Source organism: Trachinotus anak, unplaced genomic scaffold, assembly GCF_046630095.1.
Source record: "Trachinotus anak isolate AG129_WGS33_773 ecotype Australia unplaced genomic scaffold, CSIRO_AGI_Tana_v1 ptg000011l, whole genome shotgun sequence".
Taxonomy (NCBI): Eukaryota; Metazoa; Chordata; class Actinopteri; order Carangiformes; family Carangidae; genus Trachinotus; species Trachinotus anak.
Genome location: NW_027273862.1, coordinates 31172785 through 31193884, shown reverse-complemented (window position 1 = coordinate 31193884; position 21100 = coordinate 31172785). Strand labels below are relative to the sequence as shown.

General features: G+C 44.0%; 1 protein-coding gene across 4 annotated transcripts in view; it reads left to right on the top strand.

The window, feature by feature from the left end:
* The window catches only part of cngb1a (cyclic nucleotide gated channel subunit beta 1a), a 47284-nt gene extending 26895 nt beyond the window's left edge, over positions 1 to 20389 (top strand). For 2 of the 4 annotated variants that reach the window (XM_071489939.1, XM_071489940.1), the window contains 32 exons: positions 623 to 650; positions 736 to 853; positions 982 to 1094; positions 1205 to 1262; positions 2390 to 2419; positions 2907 to 2967; positions 3043 to 3070; positions 4652 to 4743; positions 5340 to 5398; positions 5624 to 5761; positions 6118 to 6159; positions 6883 to 6999; positions 7942 to 7956; positions 8999 to 9197; positions 9656 to 9689; positions 10474 to 10621; positions 11016 to 11084; positions 11173 to 11321; positions 11512 to 11733; positions 12078 to 12286; positions 12375 to 12425; positions 12702 to 12788; positions 12872 to 12936; positions 13633 to 13755; positions 14101 to 14242; positions 15128 to 15287; positions 15676 to 15773; positions 15854 to 15937; positions 16024 to 16142; positions 16571 to 16717; positions 17678 to 17867; positions 18477 to 20389. In XM_071489939.1, coding sequence (XP_071346040.1) covers positions 623 to 650; positions 736 to 853; positions 982 to 1094; positions 1205 to 1262; positions 2390 to 2419; positions 2907 to 2967; positions 3043 to 3070; positions 4652 to 4743; positions 5340 to 5398; positions 5624 to 5761; positions 6118 to 6159; positions 6883 to 6999; positions 7942 to 7956; positions 8999 to 9197; positions 9656 to 9689; positions 10474 to 10621; positions 11016 to 11084; positions 11173 to 11321; positions 11512 to 11733; positions 12078 to 12286; positions 12375 to 12425; positions 12702 to 12788; positions 12872 to 12936; positions 13633 to 13755; positions 14101 to 14242; positions 15128 to 15287; positions 15676 to 15773; positions 15854 to 15937; positions 16024 to 16142; positions 16571 to 16717; positions 17678 to 17867; positions 18477 to 18683 — 3402 coding nt within the window. In that variant the 3' untranslated portion in view covers positions 18684 to 20389. The remainder of the gene's footprint in view (positions 1 to 622; positions 651 to 735; positions 854 to 981; positions 1095 to 1204; positions 1263 to 2389; positions 2420 to 2906; positions 2968 to 3042; positions 3071 to 4651; positions 4744 to 5339; positions 5399 to 5623; positions 5762 to 6117; positions 6160 to 6882; positions 7000 to 7941; positions 7957 to 8998; positions 9198 to 9655; positions 9690 to 10473; positions 10622 to 11015; positions 11085 to 11172; positions 11322 to 11511; positions 11734 to 12077; positions 12287 to 12374; positions 12426 to 12701; positions 12789 to 12871; positions 12937 to 13632; positions 13756 to 14100; positions 14243 to 15127; positions 15288 to 15675; positions 15774 to 15853; positions 15938 to 16023; positions 16143 to 16570; positions 16718 to 17677; positions 17868 to 18476) is intronic. The other 2 variants (XM_071489942.1, XM_071489941.1) reach the window with 2 other exon arrangements.
* Positions 20390 to 21100: the final 711 nt, after the last annotated feature.

Here is a 21100-nt window from a genome sequence, read left to right as displayed (position 1 = left end):
AGGTCAAGTCTCATTTGCTTCTTTACCTTTGTATTTCAAACATTAGATCATTTTAATCTGCAAAGAACCTGGGACCTAACATCCATGTTTTTGTTTCAACCTGGTTAAATCACTGTAACTCACTGAATTCCTGTCTCATCCAATACAACCAATCCACTGCAACTGGTCCAGAACGCTGGAGCAAGACCACTCACTAAACCTACATAACACCACCACAGCATCTCTGCACTGGTTACCTGTATGTCTTAGAGCTGGTTTTAAAATGACTATGTTTAAGGCCTCTGTGGGGCCGGTCCCTGGTTATATCTCCCACATACTAATCCCTCAGGAGAGGTCTGTCTGTCCCAGGTCAAGACTAAAAACCAGAGGAGACTGAGCCTCTGGAGTCAGGACCCATTTGATCCAGCTTTAACAGGGTTAACTAAAAGAGTTAACTTGACCTGGTAATAAGTTTGTAATGTTGTGTAGTCTCAGGTCCAGTCCTGAAGTTACTCTTTCCATAAACCACAAGTACACTGATCCTGATATATGAAATCTGTGTAATGCTCCTTTAATGTCAGTCTTAAAGTCTGGTCATGTGACCTCACATGCTGTTATTAACCCTGTGTCTGTCCATCCTCAGGTGCAGCAGACAGCAGCAGCAGCACCAGGTGAGAGCAGATCTGACTCTTCTGGTGAACGAAGATCAGGTTCAGGCCCAACGTTGTATCGATCGCTGGTTTTCTTGTCTTTCAGCTCCAGAGCCTCAGGTGGTTTCCGTGGTTCAGGTGGCACCAGAGCCAAACCGAGGCCAAGACCAAGACCAAGACCAAAACCGAGAGGACAGAACTGACAACAAGGCTTTCCCCCCTAGGTGTGTGTGTGTGTGTTATAGAGACAAAAAGAGGAAGAACAAGGGGAATGAACTGAGAACCTGCTCAGTTGCATGTGGAGCGATGAAGTCATCACATTGAATATCTTGTGTGTTTGTGCGACTGACAGGATGATGGACTGGATAAAACAGGGAATAGAGAAGGTGGTTCCTCAGCCAGAGAACCAAGTCCGCTCAAAGACAGACAGCAATGAGAAGAGTGACGCTCCTGCTTCAGCCAAAGGTACTTTCAGATATCTGTCAGGAGGACAGACTGAGCTCATGGTGCTTGAACAGGTGATTTTGTCATGTTAATTAATTAATTATGTGAGTGTCTCCTGCTGCTTTAAACAGGTGAAGCTCCACCTCCAGCTCCACCGTCAGCCCCAAAACCAGCCGCAGACTCTGATAAGTAAGTCTGGTGTTTGTCAGTGAGAGATAGTTCAGAGAGTGAGATGTTAAAGGTCGAGTCTGAGAGGCAGGAATGAAGGTCAGAGACTTCCAAGTGCAAGTCAAAGGCCAAGGTCAGAAGAGGGTAATTGTGTTTTTTGTGGCATTGTGCACTTTTAATGTTGTTTTGCAATCTGCCGATAACACAAATATGTTTTAGTTTTTCAGTCACTTCCATCAGTGCTCATGTATCTCAGCTTTAAAATAGAAGCATTTGAAAGTACATCTTCTCTTCTTTCTGAGAGAATAAACTGTCAGAGCAGACAGAGAATTTTTTTTATGATTTTCAGCCTGTGAAGTTTTGCTAGTCTCACACACAGGAGCTAACGACAGGAGCTAACAACATGAGCTGACGATGCTAGCTAATGACACAAGCTAAGGACAGGCACTAACGACAGGAGCTAACAATGGAGCTAATGACAGGAGCTAACGACAGGCGCTAACGACATGACGTAACGACAGGAGCTAACGACATGACGTAACGACAGGAGCTAACGACATGACGTAACGACAGGAGCTAACGACAGGAGCTAACGACATGACGTAACGACAGGAGCTAACGACATGACGTAATGACAGGAGCTAACGACATGACGTAACAACACGAGCTAACAACATGACCTAACGACAGGAGCTAACGACAGGAGCTAACGACAGGAGCTAACGACACAAGCTAACAATGGAGCTAACAACAGGAGCTAACAATGGAGCTAATGACAGGAGCTAACGACAGGCGCTAACGACATGACGTAACAACACGAGCTAACAACATGACCTAATGACAGGAGCTAACGACAGGAGCTAACGACAGGAGCTAACAACATGACCTAATGACAGGAGCTAACGACAGGAGCTAACGACAGGAGCTAACAACATGACCTAGCGACACCGGCTAAGGATACGAGCTAAGGACACGAGCTAACGACAGGAGCTAACGACAGGAGCTAACAACATGACCTAATGACAGGAGATAATGACAGGAGATAACGTCAGGAGATAATGTCAGGAGCTAATGACATGACCTAGCGACACCAGCTAAGGACACGAGCTAACGACAGGAGCTAACTCTGTTTTCTTCTGTCCTCTCAGGTTCTCTACGGACGCAGAGCAGCAGCCCAAGTAGGTGGAGACGTGAACCCAACAGACATGACTTTGATTTAATGACTAACATCAATGATCCTGTTGTTTGTCCCTCACAAAGAGACAAACAGGCTCAGTAATGTTACTCTAACTACAAACAGCTAAAGTTGTGGAAAGTCACTCATGTACTGTACTTGAGTATAACTTTGAAGTACTTGTACTCAGGATCAATGATCTGATTATCTCAGAGAGTCACAGTTTACTGCCCAATGAAGTACTTTTACTGTAACATTGTCACTACAAGAAGTACTTTTACTGTAATACTATCACTACAGGAGGTACTTTTACTGTGATACTTTGGTAAAAATAATACCTCTGTACCATAAAGTTGGATAGTGACTGTTGCACTCTTACTTGTAGTGCAGTATTTTTACTTTGTGTTTTCAGACGTATTAAACGACTGAGGAGCAGTGTTTCAGGGCAGAGTGTTTGACTTGTGTTTAACGTGTTGCTGTTGTGTTGACAGTGTGGTGGGCTGGATCGTCAGTGAGTTCACTCGTATGTTACCTCAGCCAGTGCCGAAGCAGGTGAGTGTGTCACCTGTAAACACACATCCACACATCTCTGAATCTGTCTTCACACTGTTTGTTCTACTCATGCAGGACACAGGCAGTGATGGAGTACACAACAGTAAGTACAAGCTCTCTATAGCTCACACTAACACATGAACACACTAACATATGAGCACATGAACACACTAACACATGAATGTTACACTCTGTTGGGCCTAAGTCAACGCCACATCACACTAATGTGTTGGTATTTTAAGTTCTAATCCCACAGTTGTTGTCAGTTGATCAGTCCTGAGTCACATGACAATATCATGCTCCAGACTCGGTCTCTTCACTGTGTGGACTGAAACATGTTGAGGGAAGTAACAGCTTGTAAGGAAAGAACCGGGACAAAAACCGAGTGATAGTTATCACCATAACTCAGTCACAGTTTTAGTTAAAGACTGTGTGTTCAGACCCCTGTTTGGGTGAATGTGGCACAGACCAGCTCAGTCTAGTTCTGTTTTGTTAACTATGGAGAAGCCACTTCCAACATGGATCCCGCTGACGTACATTTACCAAACCAACCAGCAGAGTTTGAAGAAGAGAAGTCAAAGTCTTCCATCTTGTTAAACATCAACCTGTCTGGTTAACTCCCCCACCTCTGATGAAGGTGGGGGAGTTACAGTGGGAAGCTTTCTCCACTGATTTAACTTCTCAACTTGATGATGTGGTTACAGGTGAAACTATTCGGCCTGGTGTTAAGTTAGTCTCTAACTGCAGTTTGAATGCACTGATGAATTGATTGATTGGTTGATGGGTGTTATTTGCTGTGTATTGATTGGCAGGAGTTGGTGTCAGTGATGAGGCGGACTCTAACCGGGCTGCTCTTCTCCTTCTGTTTCAGGGGGGAAAGGCGGCGAGAGCCCCTTAAAATAAAAGGAGAAGGAAGAGCGGGACAGAGTCGCTCACACTGACACTGACAGCAGCAGACACTCCTACTGACTGAACGACAGACACACACAGACACACACAGACAGAGCAGTTTGTACTGTAGTGCTAACATGTTGCTGCAACACTTTCTGTTTTTGCACAGGTACAGTGCATTAAAATGTTGTCTTTTACCAAACATGGCTGAAAAAAAAAAACACGCATGGAATGAAATCTGACAAATATTTATATATATATGAGATGTCTGTTCTGTACATATGTGAACATGTTGAGCCCAGGAAGATGATTATATGAGAAGTTAGTGATCTCTACATTGAGACAAAATATACTAGTCTTTATTTATTTATTTATTGGACTGCTCTGTTAATGATCCATGCTTCAGTGTAACAGCTGCAGGGACATCGTGACACAGCTTCTGTCATTGGTGCTACTTCATACTGGAAACTCACATAAGCTGTTAGATCTGGAATCAGACCATCAGTAGTTCAGGACAACTGTTGCTTTTTTTAAAGGCTTTATATAAAGGCAGCGAACTCATTACAGCATTGTGCTCTGTATTCCTGAAAATAAAGACATTCATTGTAAAAAAAAAAAAAAAAAAAAAAAAAAGTGTTTTATTGAGTGTTTTTGTTGCGCTGGCTTGTAAACCTGACGGTTCAGGGAATGAGAATCACTCAGTCAATCAATCAATCAATCAATCAATCAATCAATCAATCATGGGTGTATCAAACTATTATTAAATGTCCAAACAATTGTCATGTGGCTACAGTCAGCATCACACAGCAGAAGACAGACCTGGTGCTGGAGGACGTAGAACAGGACGGGGACCAGGGGGCTGAGCAGGGCGTGAACCAAAAGGAGGTGAGTCACAGAACTAATCTTGTCCCAGCTTTGAAGGGTTAGGGTTTCACTTTCAGAAAGACCTCTACTTTGAGCCTAATGTGTACATGGCTTTGCAAACATGCTAATGATAGCATGGTTGTCAACATGCATGTTAACCAGAATAGTTAACATGGCACTTGAAAGGGTATCACAGTTAGGGTGACCAGGCATCCGGCTTTAGGCCGGACAGTCCGGATTTTCAATGCCCTGTCTGGGCCTGTCCTCCTTTTTGGTGTTATGGAAATGATCACCCTAATCACAGTACCATGGTGGACTTCAAAGCCTACCAGACTAGTGCCAGGGTAGGGCAGATTGTACCTTTGGAATTGCTACTGTGGTCATTTAGACCATGACGAGTCCCAACAGAGTCCCTTTGAAGGGCACCTTGGTAGTACCAAAGTAGGCCACCAAGCTAGCACCAGGGTAGATACTGTGGTACTTTTCAGGGTATTAGGGTAAGGTCCTAGCATTGTAGGTACTGTAGCACAGAGGATAGCATGGAAGTAATGGCATCAATATGATGATATTTGAAAGGGTCTTTAGATTGTACCTGACAGATCTGTGATCGGTTGCAGACAGAAGATGCAGAGATCCAGATGGATCAACTGACGGTTCTGGCTCACATGGAGGAGAGGTTAGTAATAACTCTCTCTGCCTAATTTACTCTACTTTCCTTTTCCTCCTTCTTTTGTTTGTTTGCACTGAAGATGAAAAAATCAGCTGGTTCTGTGTGTCCAACACTATGAGCTATCTCAACATGTGGATGACTGTTTTTTGTCTTTATTTTTGTTTAGACTCTATATTTAAGTGTAATTTCCCTGAATTTTATTGAATGTTTGAGCTCCTCCCTATCACACAGACTGCAGCAGGATCGTCTGGAGGCAGCCCGTGTTGCAGAGGAGATGGCCAGGAAGGCAGCCGAGGAGGCAGTCCGACAGCTGGAGGTAGAACATTCAGCTAAGATTGTCATAGAAACGCTGCCAGAGTCCAACGAGCAGTAAGTGCCATAAACACACATATAGACATACTGTCCAATAAAAACCATGCATCTCGCAGCTGTCAGCTTTTCAGGAACTAACATGAAAGACCCTTTTTTTTTCAGCTTGACCTCTTGTATTTTAATGCAGCACCATTTTTAATGGAAACTGTCCTGTGAACGAGTTGAAATATCTCACTATACTGTCAGATTTTTTTTCTGTTTGAAGAAAAGCTGAATCTTTGACAAAATTCATTTTTAAGACATACATTTGCACTGCATACACAAACGATGCTAAAAGTACCCCAGAGAAAAACAACTGTATTACATGATCTGAGTCATCCTCCACTAACTGTCCTGCTCTTCATTCTCAACAGACTGCCCAACATCCTGGAGGAGGAAAACGAGGACGACCCAGAGTAAGTTGATCTTCATGAAACCCATAGCACCAAGCTGCTGCTGTCTCCCATACTGCTGCTATGGTAACTGCTCTTAGATACCATGACCACAGCTTCTTAGTCGACTGACATGACATTGCCAGGTCAGATAGAACGGTCGCAACACCTTATTGACACACACTTGTCGGTTTGTACTTTCTTTTGGCATCCCTCTGTACCTTGGTACTGTCTTCTTGTCTGACTCTGAGGTGGTAGACACTCTGAGGGTCTGGGTCTCACTTCAAGGGTCTCACTTTCCCATTGTCTTAGAACAATGGTTTTCCATAATACTAACTGACTCAAGAGGCTTAGAAGACATTATGTTTTACAATATTTTGTATGATGTCCTGATTTGTTAGGCCTAACAGGCCCTGACAGCCTCTCCTCATCCCCACAAATGAAGTTCAAATCTAGTTTTCAGCCAGTGAGAACACTCATTAAGACCAACCTGTTAAATGTCACTATGTGACTAATTGTTAAATCAAATGGCTTAACGCTCTCTTCTCAGTGATACATGATGTCAATATGGGAATTGTTTTTTGCTTCAACATTCATTTCCTCCAGACCTTCTCACCTCAAGTTCAGCTGTCCTCTGCTTGACCCTGATGCTGCTATATTTAGCAACTAACTTCTCTCTGAAACAATGAGCTGAACTGTCTGACAGGGGCTCTCTGTGTTGTTTGTCCCTTGCTACACACCGTCCAGGTTGCAGAACCTGCAGGAGGACAGTGACGACAGCACAGACAATACGAGTCCTGTGGAAAATAAAGTAACGGTGGAAAATATCAAAAGCACCATTGAGGAAAAGAAAAAACCTGATGAGTAAGCTCTTCCATATGTAGAAGAACGCTTTCCCCTGCTACTGTAAGACAGCGGGACGCTCCCGTACCACTTATGAGTTGGATCTGATTGGTGATATCACCATCACCAATAAATCTATAACTTATATTACTTGTTCCTCTTGTGGAGTTATGTAAGAAACTCTAAGATGTCAATACATTTTGGTATGGGTAGCATACTTCTTATGTATAAACTTGCAGTAAGTGCTTGTACTTTGGTACCATCGTCTCTACTAAGCTTTTTTCCTTCTAAGCTTGTTAGAAGGAGCTGAAGTCCTGCCCTGTGCCAGGTTAAAATTTGTTCTTATTCGATCACTTTTTCTGGGCTGCACAAGAGATTCCATCCGTGAAAATTACAATGAGGCCTGGGATGATTCATTACCCAGAGTGCTAGATAGATAATTGCAGAGGGCCCTGCACTCCACAGTACCTTCCCCACAAGACATCCTGGGTTACAATGTCATATATCTTCTCCACAAGTAGTGGTTGACTGAATGGGTAAACTCCCATTACTCTTCCAGTATGTTAGCTGGTCCACTGTTCACAGCTAAGATGGAAATGGCTGGAACCTCACTTCCGGCTCCCTACAACAGGGACAATACAGACAACCAACACTTATGGTTATGAGCTCTGGATAGTGACACACCAGAATCATTTTAAGTGCAATATTTGATTCCAGGTTTCAACACTGGCAACCAGAACCAAAGTTAGGCTGTTACATCTTTGGTGAATTGGCAAGGTGTTCAAGAATAGCCAGGAACTAGGGCAGGACTTTGGCTGTAAATAGTTTCCTTATGCCCAAACAGTTTGGCCTCTGCTGCATGCCTGCGTCTCACAAAGCTTTGCCTTTCACCGTAGTGCTCCTCGTGATTACATTTAACTTTGTTTTGTGTTGCTTTTTGCCAACTTTTCTTCTGTGAATTAGGGCAGACCTCAAAAGGTAGGTTGGAAGTTTTACAGTCAGTATGACAGCTTACGTACCTGACAGATGATTACATCTGTATGTTTGGGCAGATTTGTTCAATATCAATTTTTGAACCTTTATTACCAACATTTTCAGTTGGTTGTTCCTACAATACCTGCGTATAGTAAATACAGTAAGGTATGGTTAAAGATTCGCTTCCAGACTTTTATGACGCCCTCAAATACCAAATAAAGCCCTCCCACATCACTGTTTATGCATTAAAACTAGTGTTGGTGATGATGGGCCCATGTACAACTGATCTTCGTTCGTTAGCGATGGGATTCTAAGAATATCGCTCTTGGTTGATCAGTAAGTTGTTTCAATACTTCTGCCAAGAGTATAAACATTTTGATTTATAAACATAAACATTTTTATTTACAAATGTAATGATTGCTATGAAATGTGGTACAGACGTTCATGGCCCCAGTTAAATGAACTCACTGAATTCTACTGTGGTGATCCTTTGATTTTACATCTAATGCCACCAATCAAAGTTTTCACTCATCTGATGAAATATCATGGACTGTACAACATGGATCAACACTACATTTTGCATAAACACTTACGGTTCCAAGATGATCTTTAACTTTGGTGACTTTTTCTTGTTAGTCCATCAGAGTGAGCCACCTTTGAGCATTTGTGGATTGTAAAGAGCAATTGTCAGAAATGTAGGAGACACTGAAGGAGACACAGCTGAGACAATGAAATGGCAAAATTCAGTAAATGTACTGAACATCATATGTATGATGCAATAAAAGTTGTGCATTGTTGAATTTGTCTAGTTCTACACTATTCACCTCCAGATTAATCTTGATTAGTCTTGAAAGACTTGGCACGACTCAAAATTTTGCTTTACCTTCTATTGTTTGTGAACACACATGAACATTTATGTTGATGTGTAGTAAATTAGTTATGTTCCACCCGTGAACCCCAAAGAAGTGGAGGGATCAGTTTTGCAGGTTTTCAGGAGGTTGATTTTGCTTTTCGATCATTCGTGACACCTGCCCTTCTTCACCAGGTGCTTACTAGACGTCTGTCCGGCTGGAGATGATACTGAGGCTAAGACTCAACCCACTGAACCTGAACCAGAGGAAGTCACTCCATCATCAACAGATGTGGAGCCAGCATCGGAGAGGAGAGACCTGCAGAGTCCGATCTCCCAAACAGTCACCCAACAACCACAATCCCCAGGGGTTCCAACCTTCACCACAGACCAGGTGAAACAAAGAATCCAGGAGACATTTAGTGATTCGTATACTCCACTGCAAGAGCCTCCTGTATTCTGGCTAGAGGATGTTTTTTCTGATATATTGTCATTACAGCTGAAGATTGTTGGAGAATTGTGACTTATGTGTCATCATTTTTAAATAGCTAAGCAACTGTACACTACTGCAGGTGCAGACATTTCTCTGTTTGGTATCTCTTTAATATCCTCCACTGATCATGTGTGTGTGGATAGCTTTGTGTATGGAAGCCGCACTGAGGCGATCCACAATGGAGAAAATGTACCTGGTACCAAAAGCAAGTAGAGTTGAGTTGTGTTGGTACTGTGCGATGGACAAGTGCACTAAGTTTAGAGGAAATGTTACCATGAGATGTCTGTGGTCTGAGAAAGTGGGTTTGACCTTGACCTGAAGGTAGGAACGAGTTGATGATGTTCTTCCTCCTCTTTCAGGGCAATGAAGCAGCAGAAGAAGGTGGATGTGGAGGTGAGAGCTGAAAATTAGTTTTGTCAGAACAGCATCACCAGAGAGAGCAACATAAGTGTTAGAAACATATCACCATAATTAAATGATAGAATAAATTCAACTTGTGAGTTCAGTCTTACTTGTCCCATGTCTGGATGGTCTCTGTAACCACGTACTAATTAGTCCCTCCAGGATCATCTTGTCCCTGTCTCTGACTGTTTCTCTGTCCAGTTCCTGACATTTGCTCTCCAATAAAGAGCTTCCTGCTTCAAATCCCTCACGCTGCTGAGTGTCTGGAGAGCTGCAGGAAGCTGATGCATGACTATTACCTCAACCCTCCCAAACTATCCATGCCGACCCCACCGCCGGAGCTTGACCTTCTGACCCAGGAGCTGTCGCAGCTCACCGAACAGGGGCGACAGTGCTGCAGGAGCATCATCAGCCACCTCAGACACCTTAACTCCAACTCCCAGCATCCTCAGCAGCCTTAAGCCCCACCCTCCTCCTGCAGACCCTTAGAGAAACCTCATAGACATTTAACTTTGTGTAACTCCTTGAAAGTGCCAAACTAACTTTTCTGCCTTCTTATCCCCTTACGTCCCACTTCCTCCTCATCATCACTCCCATCATGCTCTGTGCTGCTTCAACAGCAGTTAACAGCTATCCACACTCCAGGTGATCTTAAAGGTAGTGGATGTTTGTGCTGTGCTAGGCCGGGCTCCTTCGCAGTGCACTGATCCTTTTGCTTTATTAATTTGTAACAGCATTTGTTGTCCAACAGCAGTTTTTCTGATCTGGTCCTCAGGGAGCTGTGGTCGGGGTTTGGGTGAAGCGCCACTGCTGAAGGTGCAAGATGTGAATCAGGGAAAAGGGAACATCCCCCAAATTATCACAACCCCAGAACCAGAGTCCACTACTCTGACAGTACCTGACGTGCTACTGTCAAAACTCAGGTAACGGATATGTAATCCATCTACCCTGCTGCTGACTGACCTGTTGGGGGCGCTATAAACATCACAACAACATAAAACTTTAGAGGCATGAGCCACGTTTTGGCCTGGATCAGCTGATCACTGATACCCATTGTTTGTCCAGGGAACAGCTAAATGACTTCACTCGTCATTTAGGTTTTATTTTTGAAACTACAGTGTTGAGTTTGTTCTCTGAAACAGCAGAGGAGCGGTTTCTAAATTAAACTGTTGCCATTGTGAGGTCAGAATTTTGGGAGCAATAATCCACTGTCTCCTTCTCTGACTTTCTGCATCATGTTTTCATCTTCATGTTGACACACTTTTGTCTTCATGTGTCCACATTAATGTTCCCATGTCTCCCTGCTGTGTCCCTCAGTCCTGCAGCTGAGGATGATGATCTGAAGGCCTGGTCCAGTCAGGGAGACTTACTGACTGCAGATGAAGAGTGAGAGAAATTACGCAGACACTGTCTGTCCTCTGCCTCCCTCACCTCTGTCCTCCATCTTTACAGTTCTGTTGTTGTCGTCCTGCAGGATGCGTCCTCTGTCAGCAGCCAGTGTCGGCAGCGTCGTGGTCCAGGACCGTCTGACTGAGCTCGTCAAGCTGTTTAAAGGTCGAACAGAGCGGCAGAGAGACCGGCTGGTGGACCCGGACGAGTCAGAGGAAGAAAGTCCCTCAGCCTGTACGAGCTGACATTTTTTATGTTTGTGTCTCTTCGTCTTGACGTTTGTTTTACCAGCTTCTGTTTTCAGGAATGCACTGAAACAAACATTGACTACTGACTGTCCCATAAAGGCTCCTTTACAGTGACATTCACTGGATGGAGCCAGTGAAAGATCAACTGTCTTAAAAGTTTTGTCTGATCTCTGCAGCCCCGAGCAAAGCCCCACCTCCCCCTCCTCCCCCACCACCACCAGGAGAGGAGAAGCAGGCTGACGCTGCTGCAGCAGAAGAAGAGGAAGAGGTGGAGTTCCACTTTGAGCTTTTAGGACACCCAGTGAAAATTCCCAAACTGCCCAAACTTCCCGCGATGCCTGACTGGCTCCGAGCCATCGTGGAGTACCGCTTCCCCTCCAGCATTGACCCCTTCACTGGTGAGCACAGACACGATGAGCTGAACCAGGCAGGAGATCTCTCACAGTAATTCTAATAGTTCTAATATAGATACTGGGCGTAGACAGGTTAATGATGGAGGTGTTTCATTTCTCTGCATTTACACTGAGTTTATTTATATACAAGAACTGACATGTTCACAGTGATTCTGTCATTTATCTAGAAATGAATCACTCAGCTGATCAGCCAACAACTCTTCTGTCATTGTTACATTAACAATAAAAAACATTGTGTTTCAGCTCTGTTGAAGTGAGTTTGATGAGTTTCTGTCCTGTATGACGAGGTAGACGTGGACTGAACTGATGAGCACTTCCTGTCTCCACAGACCTGATTTATGTGATCTGGCTGTTCTTTGTGGTGGCAGCATGGAACTGGAACGTGTGGTTGATCCCGGTCCGCTGGGCATTCCCCTACCAAACCCCTGAAAACATCCACCTGTGGCTGCTGGTTGACTACACCTGCGACCTCATCTACATCACCGACATCCTGGTCTTCCAGCCCAGACTGCAGTTTGTCCGTGGAGGAGACATTGTGGTCAGTGACATCGACAGAAAGACGAAGACTTTAGATTTGATCTCTGTAATGAAGAGAGCGTCTTTAATGTGGAGCTTCTCTGTTACAGTGTGATAAAAAGGACATGAGAGAAAACTACATGACCACCGAGAGATTCAAGGTGAGAACTCGTCTGTGGATCTCACACTGACGGCTACATTCAGACTTATTACAGACCAATTTCTAAACGAATGAATGTTTGATTGGAGGCTCTTCAGAGGCCCACAGCTCATTTTAACCCCAGGTTCATCTGGTACACTGTTCCCACACTGAACACAGCTGCTCAAAACCTTCCCCAGTGAACTGTTACAACAATATCTCACATCATATGAAGGTAAAAGAAGCGTCTGTGTTTTACTGTGTTTTCTGCTGATGAGAGTCTGTCTGTGTTTTACAGATGGACGTCATCAGTCTGTTTCCCATGGAGATATTTTACTATTTCACCGGAGTGAACTCTCTGCTCAGATTCCCTCGTCTGCTGAAGGTCAGGATGTTTCACGTCATACAGGTGTTCATACACCTGAGTGTTTCTGAACACAAACACCTGACTCCTGTTCTTTCTCTCAGTACATGGTTTTCTTCGAGTTCAACGACAGAATGGAAGCTGTGATGAAGAAAGCCTACATTTACAGGTGAGGACACGAAAACCAAACACAGCTACGACGCGGCTGTTTGTATGTCCTCAACATCAGTGAGGTGCTCTGTGACTGCACACACAGAGTAACAACACACACAAAAAGAACACACACAACATGAAGCCTGTTGACCAACAAAACAAAAATTACATAAGAAACATAAAACTCTCAAAACACAAGACCAGCAGCAAAAAAACAGGAAAATAAAAGTCAGAGCAGGAAACATAAATCCTGCAGCATCACACCAGTCTTATTCCACATCCTCACATCTATCACATGGTGTTTACAGCGCTGATACAGGTGGAATAAACAGTACAGAGTACAGCGGTTCATTCTGCTGTCAGAGGGTCGGAGCTCGAACTTACTGTGCACTGATTCATACTATGGTCAAACCATTTAAAATTTAATACAAAAGTGAACACGCACCAGCACAGGAACTTCAGGTATCGCACCAACCTACCTCCTCAGGATCAGTTCTCACTGACTTATTAAAGTTCTGATGGAGGGAAACACCAGTTTCCATTTTCTCTCAATAATCAACATTTCTGTTAAATTCTGGTTGAAGTTCAGAAAGTTTTGTGGCATTTCAGCAGAAAAAAAACAGTACAGGTCCTAGAGTTGATCCTTGAGGATGTTAGTGCATGTGTTAGTGTCATTAAATCTGCACTTTGTGTTGTTGTTGTTGTGTGTCAGGGTGATCCGAACCTCCACCTACCTGCTGTACTCTCTGCACATCAACGCCTGTCTCTTCTACTGGGGCTCAGACTACGAAGGACTGGGATCCACCAAATGGGTCTATGATGGAAGAGGCAACGCGTAAGAGACTTGACTGTGGACGTGTTTGAAATATACATAAAACACTGATGGACACTTACACTGTTCAGGGGTCATATGTGTTATCTAATGGGCAGCAATTCTCCAGCATTAGCTTTTAGACATTTATCTGACATGTTAGTGAAATCATTCAATCTGAGAAAAGATCTCTGGTGATTTTTACAGTTTAAGGTGGTCGATATCTGATGTGGTGACCTCATAAAAACAGTAGATTCTAATAAAACTGCATCGTCATCCAGCTTAAAGCTTCTTGTTCCTTTGGAATCAGCCCTGAGGAGACTCTGTGCGAAGGTCCAGAGAAAAATCACTGTCTTTTTTTTTCTACAGTTATATTCGTTGTTACTACTTTGCTGTGAAGACGCTGATCACCATCGGAGGACTGCCGGACCCCACCACAGTCTTTGAGATCTGCTTCCAGCTCATCAATTATTTTGTTGGTGTCTTTGCGTTTTCTATCATGATTGGTCAGGTCAGTTGCTTTTCTGTGACTTCATCAGTTTTTATGGTTGTGTAAAATATTATAATAATAAAGAAAAAATAAATGAAAGAAGTAAATGAAAAAAAGTTAATAAAAAATCACAAATATACAGTTCATACTGATCAGTGGCGTTATCAGAGTCAGTTGTAGCCCTAGACAATAAATTGCCACAGGCCCCTCCACTCAGCATTCATCACTTCTGTAATAATCTGACACCAACAAAAAATGTGTGAAATCTAAACATTAAAATTTCAAATGTTTATGTTAGTAGAACATATAGATTATAAAGACCCATAAAAACCTCAATAATAACTTCAGTGTTGTCAGAGTGTGACTGACCCACGTGATGAGGTCAGCGCTCGTCAACACATGACACCTGACAGCACATGACACACCTACTGAGCGGTGTTAGCAGCTTAGCAATTCTGTGTGACAACACTGTTTCTGAGATGTTGCTGCAAATCGTCCATTGGTTGTATAAAGGGGAGGAGCCACATTTTGAGACACTGCTGTGGAATTAAGTTTGTCAGCCCTCAGGGGCCCCCTAACAGCCTGGGGCCCCAAGCAGTTGCCTGCACAAGCTGCACCTCTGATACTGATACATTTACATTACATTACATGACCTACACACACACACACACACACACACACACACACACACACACATTACTACAGACACTATCATAATCCACCCTGAGCTCAGACCTCTGGTCCCTGTGACGGCACTGATGACCTGTTTTCAATTATAATGATTACAACTTTATTTACCAAGAACATCTCAGAAACAAAGTGCTTTACAGTAAAACTGATAAGAAATGAAAGTGAGATTAAAGTATTGTTGAGAAGAAAATTACTTGGCTCTGTTCCTGCTCTCAGATGAGAGATGTGGTCGGAGCAGCGACAGCCGGAGAGAACTACTATCGGGCCTGTATGGACAGCACCGTCAAGTACATGAACTCCTACAGCATCCCCCACGAAGTCCAGAACCGCATCAAGACCTGGTACGACTACACCTGGAAGAGCCAGGGCATGCTGGGTAAGAAAAAGGAGTTAAACTAAAATGATCTGCAAATGAAACAGATCTACAGATGCCCACAGATCTGCACTTCCTCCTGTCAGGTGTGTTTTGATAAATCCCTGTAATCCCTGGGATGCTGTGTGTGTGTGTGTGTCTGTGTGTGTGTCTGTGTGTGTGTGTGTGTTAGTTATAAATGAGTAAATACACTGAAGAAAGTTTACCAGGTAACAGTTTCCAGTCACCAGTAAACCAGCTGAGCATCCATGTTCTCAGGAAACAGCAACGTCTGAGGGTTGACAGACAGTGAGGATCACTGTACAGCCTCAAAACTCAGATATACAGATGATGCCTTTGTCCCTGAATGTCTCATGTGCAGTTCGTGGACATTATGATGTTTCCTGTGCAGATGAACAAGAGCTGCTGGTGCAACTTCCTGCTAAGATGAGACTGGACATGGCTGTGGACGTCAATTACGCCATCGTCAGTAAAGTCGCCCTGTTCCAGGTCAGAAACACACACACACACACACACACACACACACAATGATGGGGCTGAGGTATGAACAGCTGTGTTGCTGTCGTCAGGGCTGTGACAGACAGATGGTGTTCGACATGCTGACGAGGCTCAAGTCTGTCGTCTACCTGCCCGGAGACTTCGTCTGCAAAAAGGTGAGCACACACCTGTGTGAGCAGGAGGACCTGTGTGTGTGTGTGTGTGTGTGTGTGCGCGTTGACCTGGTGTCCGTGTGTTTCAGGGGGAGATTGGCAGAGAGATGTACATCATCAAACAGGGGGAGGTTCAGGTGGTGGGCGGTCCTGACCTGCAGACGGTGTTTGTCACCATCAGAGCCGGCTCGGTGTTCGGAGAGATCAGGTCTGAGCTGCTTCCTGTTATCCTATTAACCACTTAAAAATCAGTATGTGGGGCAGCATGGGGGTCGGGGGTGGTGGGTGGGGGGCTCATCAACACACTAGTGTTTGTGGGATCTGTAGGTCAGAGGGAAACATCCTGACAACATGTCAAGTGTTTCTGAGCCAACATTATTTATAAAGGTTTATAAACTGTAATTAATATAAATCAGTAAATCACTTATTAATACTTATAGATCAGTCATAACACATCCACTGAACTGTTTGACCACTGATCCTCTGTAGAACAGCTGCAGCACATCTGGACCAAAATCATTTACAAACTGATGATCCACATTTAGAAAAAGCAGAAAAGACTTTGAGATTTCACAGTCTTTAAAGCATCACTCATCACATGAGTCTGACAGCTCTCCCCTCTCTCTGATTGGTCAGCTTGTTGGCAGGAGGTGGAGGCAACCGACGTACTGCCAATGTGAAGGCGCACGGATTCGCTAACCTCTTTATCCTGGATAAGAAGGACCTGGCAGAGATCCTGGTCCACTACCCAGAGTCCCAGAAACTGCTCCGCAAGAAGGCCAAGTAAGACAGAGCGCCGTCACAGGGGTCATGTGATCTGCGTTCGGGCAGCAGACAGGCCGATGATTGACACTCACTGATCAATATCACACACGGTGAAACAGTTTCTCAGTGAACCTGCAGCTGAGATGTAAAACACGAAACCTTTGTCTGCACTGCCGGATGATATCTGACGTGTGTGTGTTTGTCTGGAGTGTGTTACTCATTCATTCAGGAGCTTCTGTGTTAGTCTGACAGCCCACGTCCGACCTCGTAACAGTACAGAGGCTCAATCCTGACTTCAGGTCAGCTCTTATTTTATTGATAACAATGGAACACAGTGAGAGGTTTTAATACAAGAAGAAGAAACGAAAGGAAAAAAGTAATTTCATTTAAAAAAAATTCAAAACTTTATGTATATTTTCATGTTTTATATAATCACATCTCTGAACTATTTTCCAAATGATTTGTCGGCCCACTTCTAATACCTTTGGGACCACCACTGGGCCTCGGCCCACAGGTCGGGAACCACTGTTCTGGCAAGAAAAATCCCAAGAATTATGAAATAAAGTGAATATATCAGCCTCCAATAATAACAAGTGATAATAATCCAAACACCACCCCATTGGTTTCATCTGGTGCTGAAACAGTTTCCTCTGCTCTCAATCGTCTCCGTCGTCTGATCCCTCTCCTCTGTCCTGACCTGGATTAGCCTCACCTCTAATCTCACTCAGCTCACTCTACCTCAGGCAGGCGGAGTCGGGTCAGACCTGCTTCGTTTTCTCAGTCAGATCATGGTGCTGCAGCAGAGCGGGTGGATGTGGTGGATGTGCTGCAGGTGTTGGTACCTGTAGATTTACACTGTTTCTAGGTCAGATTCTGTTTTTGTTCTCATTTAGAGTTGTTGTTCAGCTGTTTGAAGGAAGCTTCCAGCTCTGGACCAGAGGACGCTGAGAAGCAGTTAGTGTGTCTGTGTTTGTGCAGGAAGATGCTGACAAAGGACAAGAAGCCTGATGAGAAGGAGGGAGGTAAAGAGGTGGAGGTCATCCCGCCCCGACCAGACACCCCCGAAATGTTCAAGGCAGCACTAAAGGTGACAGAGCAGGCGGGACTGGAGGGAACCTTCGCCAAACTGAAGAAGACCTACAAACCATCTGAGAGCGCAGGTCAACAGGTACAACACACACACACACACACACACACACACACACACACACACACACACACAATAATAACAATAAGAAACAAAAACAAATGAAGAAAAACATAGAGAATCATTTTCATAGGATAATAATTCATTTTTAAAATCTAAAAACACTGAGTGAACCTGAAACTGTTGGATTGTTTGAGTTTGTCTGAAGTTTGAATGTAATCATCAGTTTTCATCAGAGAGATGTTTGAATGTTCCTCTCATCACTGAGACACTTAGATCTGCAGAACATCTGTAAACACATCTGTAAACACATCTGTGCAGTTTACAGTACTGAACACACTAAATGACTGAAGCTGATTGGTGGTCATTCTACTGATTCTGATTTGTTCTCACTTTAAATGAAGTTTGAACAATATTTATGTTCTGATGACTGCTGCTCCCATGACTCAGTCTGCATGGAGGGAAGGGAGGAGGGAAGGGTGGAGGGAGGAAGCCAGGAAGCTGAGGGTAGAAAGGAAGGTGATAAGAAAGGAGAAGAAATGAAGAAAGAAGAATGGATGTAAGACAGAAAGAAACAGACAAATTCATCCACTCCTCCAACCCCCCACCCCCTCCTTTTGTCCCTCCCAGGTTCCCTCCTCCATCTCTCCAGTGCCCCCTCCATCTCCGATGCACCGCCGCTCTCCGGTTCCTCTCGCTGCGGTTCAGGACGATGATGACACGGTGGCGGAGACGGCCGACAGCTCCGTCATCATCAGGATGACACCGCGGAAGAAAGGAGAGGAGGTGCTCACTGTGGAGGTGGCGCCCGGGGAGGGAGGAGAGGAGCAGCACTGAGAGGAGAAGAAGAAGAGAGAGGAGGAGGACCTGCCTCATCTTCTTCTACTACAGTAGATCCCAGAATGCCTTTCACCAACCTCCTGAGAGGGGAGGATGGTTTCAGGTGGAGGTGGAGAGAAAATCAAGAGGCCCCAGTGCATTCTGGTCCCCCAACCTGTTCTCTGTTTCTCCTTCTGTGCTGGTTCTGTCCCTGTGTAGTTGTTCAGTGACGTGTGAAACATGTTGTCCTCTTCCTCACGATCAGCTTTCACGGGTGGGTCTGGTGTGTGGGACAGAGGAGGCTCAGAGATGTTCCAGGTAAATCCAGCACAGGTGCAGCTCAGTGTGTGACCACACACACACACTGACACTCAGCAGCCATCAGAACACAGAGGGTCGCTGTTTCACACACGTGAGGACACTCAATGACAGAACACCAGGGAAGACAACAAAATAAGTGTGTCATACCACAGATCATGGTTCATAAAACTCAATTTCCCAGATTCCCTTGCTTCTGTTCTGCAGCTTTGGTGCTTCTCAGCACAGCCACTGACTCACTGTGGCCTTCACTGAGCTCAGTTTACTGTAGAAGCAGCTTCATGTTTAATAGTGATGATGATGATGATGTTCTGTTTATCTTTACTGATATATGAGGAGACTGAACATAGGTTAGTCTCATGTTAGTGGCCATGTCCTGTGGTGTAGTTGTTGTTGTTGTTGTTGTTGTTGTGTGAGGATGTCGGTGTCTCTGCTCCGTCTGGCTGTCGTTCGTTTCCTGTTTCCACTGTCAGCTGCTCAATAACTGTCTGACACAAACTCAGCTCTAATGACTTTAATGATTTTACTCCACCAGTTTCCAGGTCATTCAGGATCCTCTGTGTGTGTGTGTGTGTGTGTGTGTGTGTGTGTGTGTGTGTGTGTGTGTGTGTGTGTGTTTAATCTGATCATGGTTTATTTTAGGGTTTAATGTTAAAGGGTCAGTCAGTATTTTTGACAGAGGATGGTGTGAGGTCTTCGGTTGAAGGACCCATCAACACCTGTATTTAAAACTGTTTCTTTCAAAGGAGTCACTGTGAGTAAAACTGGGAATATTTTCTGTCGTGTTCAACTCTGATAAGAAACTCATATTGTTGACCATCAGAGACAATCAGAGCACGGCAGTGATTCAGTCTGTCACTGTTTGACGTGTCGGGAGAATATTATCTTCCATCACAGCATGACGACCTACAGTCACACACATTGTAGTATGAAAAAACACAAATACTTTGGTTATAAATATTTATAGTCTCATGTTTTGCCAATGTAGGCACATTTATCATTATTGATGATAGAGGGCACTGCTGAGCTTTGTGCTGAGCTACAGGGAGACTTGTTATACCACCCAAGTGTGTGTGTGTGTGTGTGTGTGTGTGTGTTTGTATATATAGCCTATATATCAGGAAGAGCTTTGGGAAGCAAAGGAAACTTTCATTGTGTCGGTCTGAGCTGAAGGGGAAAGACAGAAAACAAGAAAAGGCGGGAAAACAGCAACAATGCAGAGCTGAAAGCACAGGAAGCTTCATTATCACAGCTGATTACTGAGAGTAGAAGAAGAAATGTGTAACCGCACATATCTACTGGAGCTTATAGAGCTGCTCTGCTGCTGCACATTGACCCTCATCACAGGATAATGATGAATAACATGTAAAACTATTCAGTTTGTAAATAAAATTAATTCAAACGGGGCCAGTGTAAGTGTGTGTGTGTTTGTGTGTCTTTTGAAATGCAGACAAAAGGTTAAAAAAAACAGTCCTTCATCACTGTCTTACACAGGCTGTGTCCCAGTTGAGGGGCCACTTGCTTCAGAGCCATTTAAGGACCAGTTACATTACAGTGGTGACTAGTCTGTCCCATTTCAAAGGCTCCTTCAGATGTGGGAGAGAAATACATCCCTTTTTCCCGGACACAGCTACAGACCTGTTATGATTATGACTGAAGTAAGTAAAGATAGGTAGAAAACAGATATGGATTAATAGACAAAAGTCAAAATGACAGTATAAACAATAATTATAATAATTACATAATTAGATAATAATAATTGGGCACTCTGACGGATGATGTAGATGAAATAGACATCTAGCAAGTTTGTTTGTAATGCTGTTCTGCATGCTATGGTGCTAGCTAGCATACAATCCCTCCTATTTTCAAATGTATTACAGGCTACACTTCACCCTCTCACCTGAAACATCTGCAGTGTCAGACACCTTTGTCCATGCATTGTTTTTTACCTGTAAGAAAACAGGGACATGTTGAGGATGAGAAAACCCACCACTTCAGCTTCTTCTCCATTCTCTTATATTTGATGGGAAAAGTTTAGACGGTTGTGTTCTCCAGAGCGGAACATGTCTTTATTCCAGTGTAAGGGTTCGGGTCAGACTGACTTCAGATACAAAAAT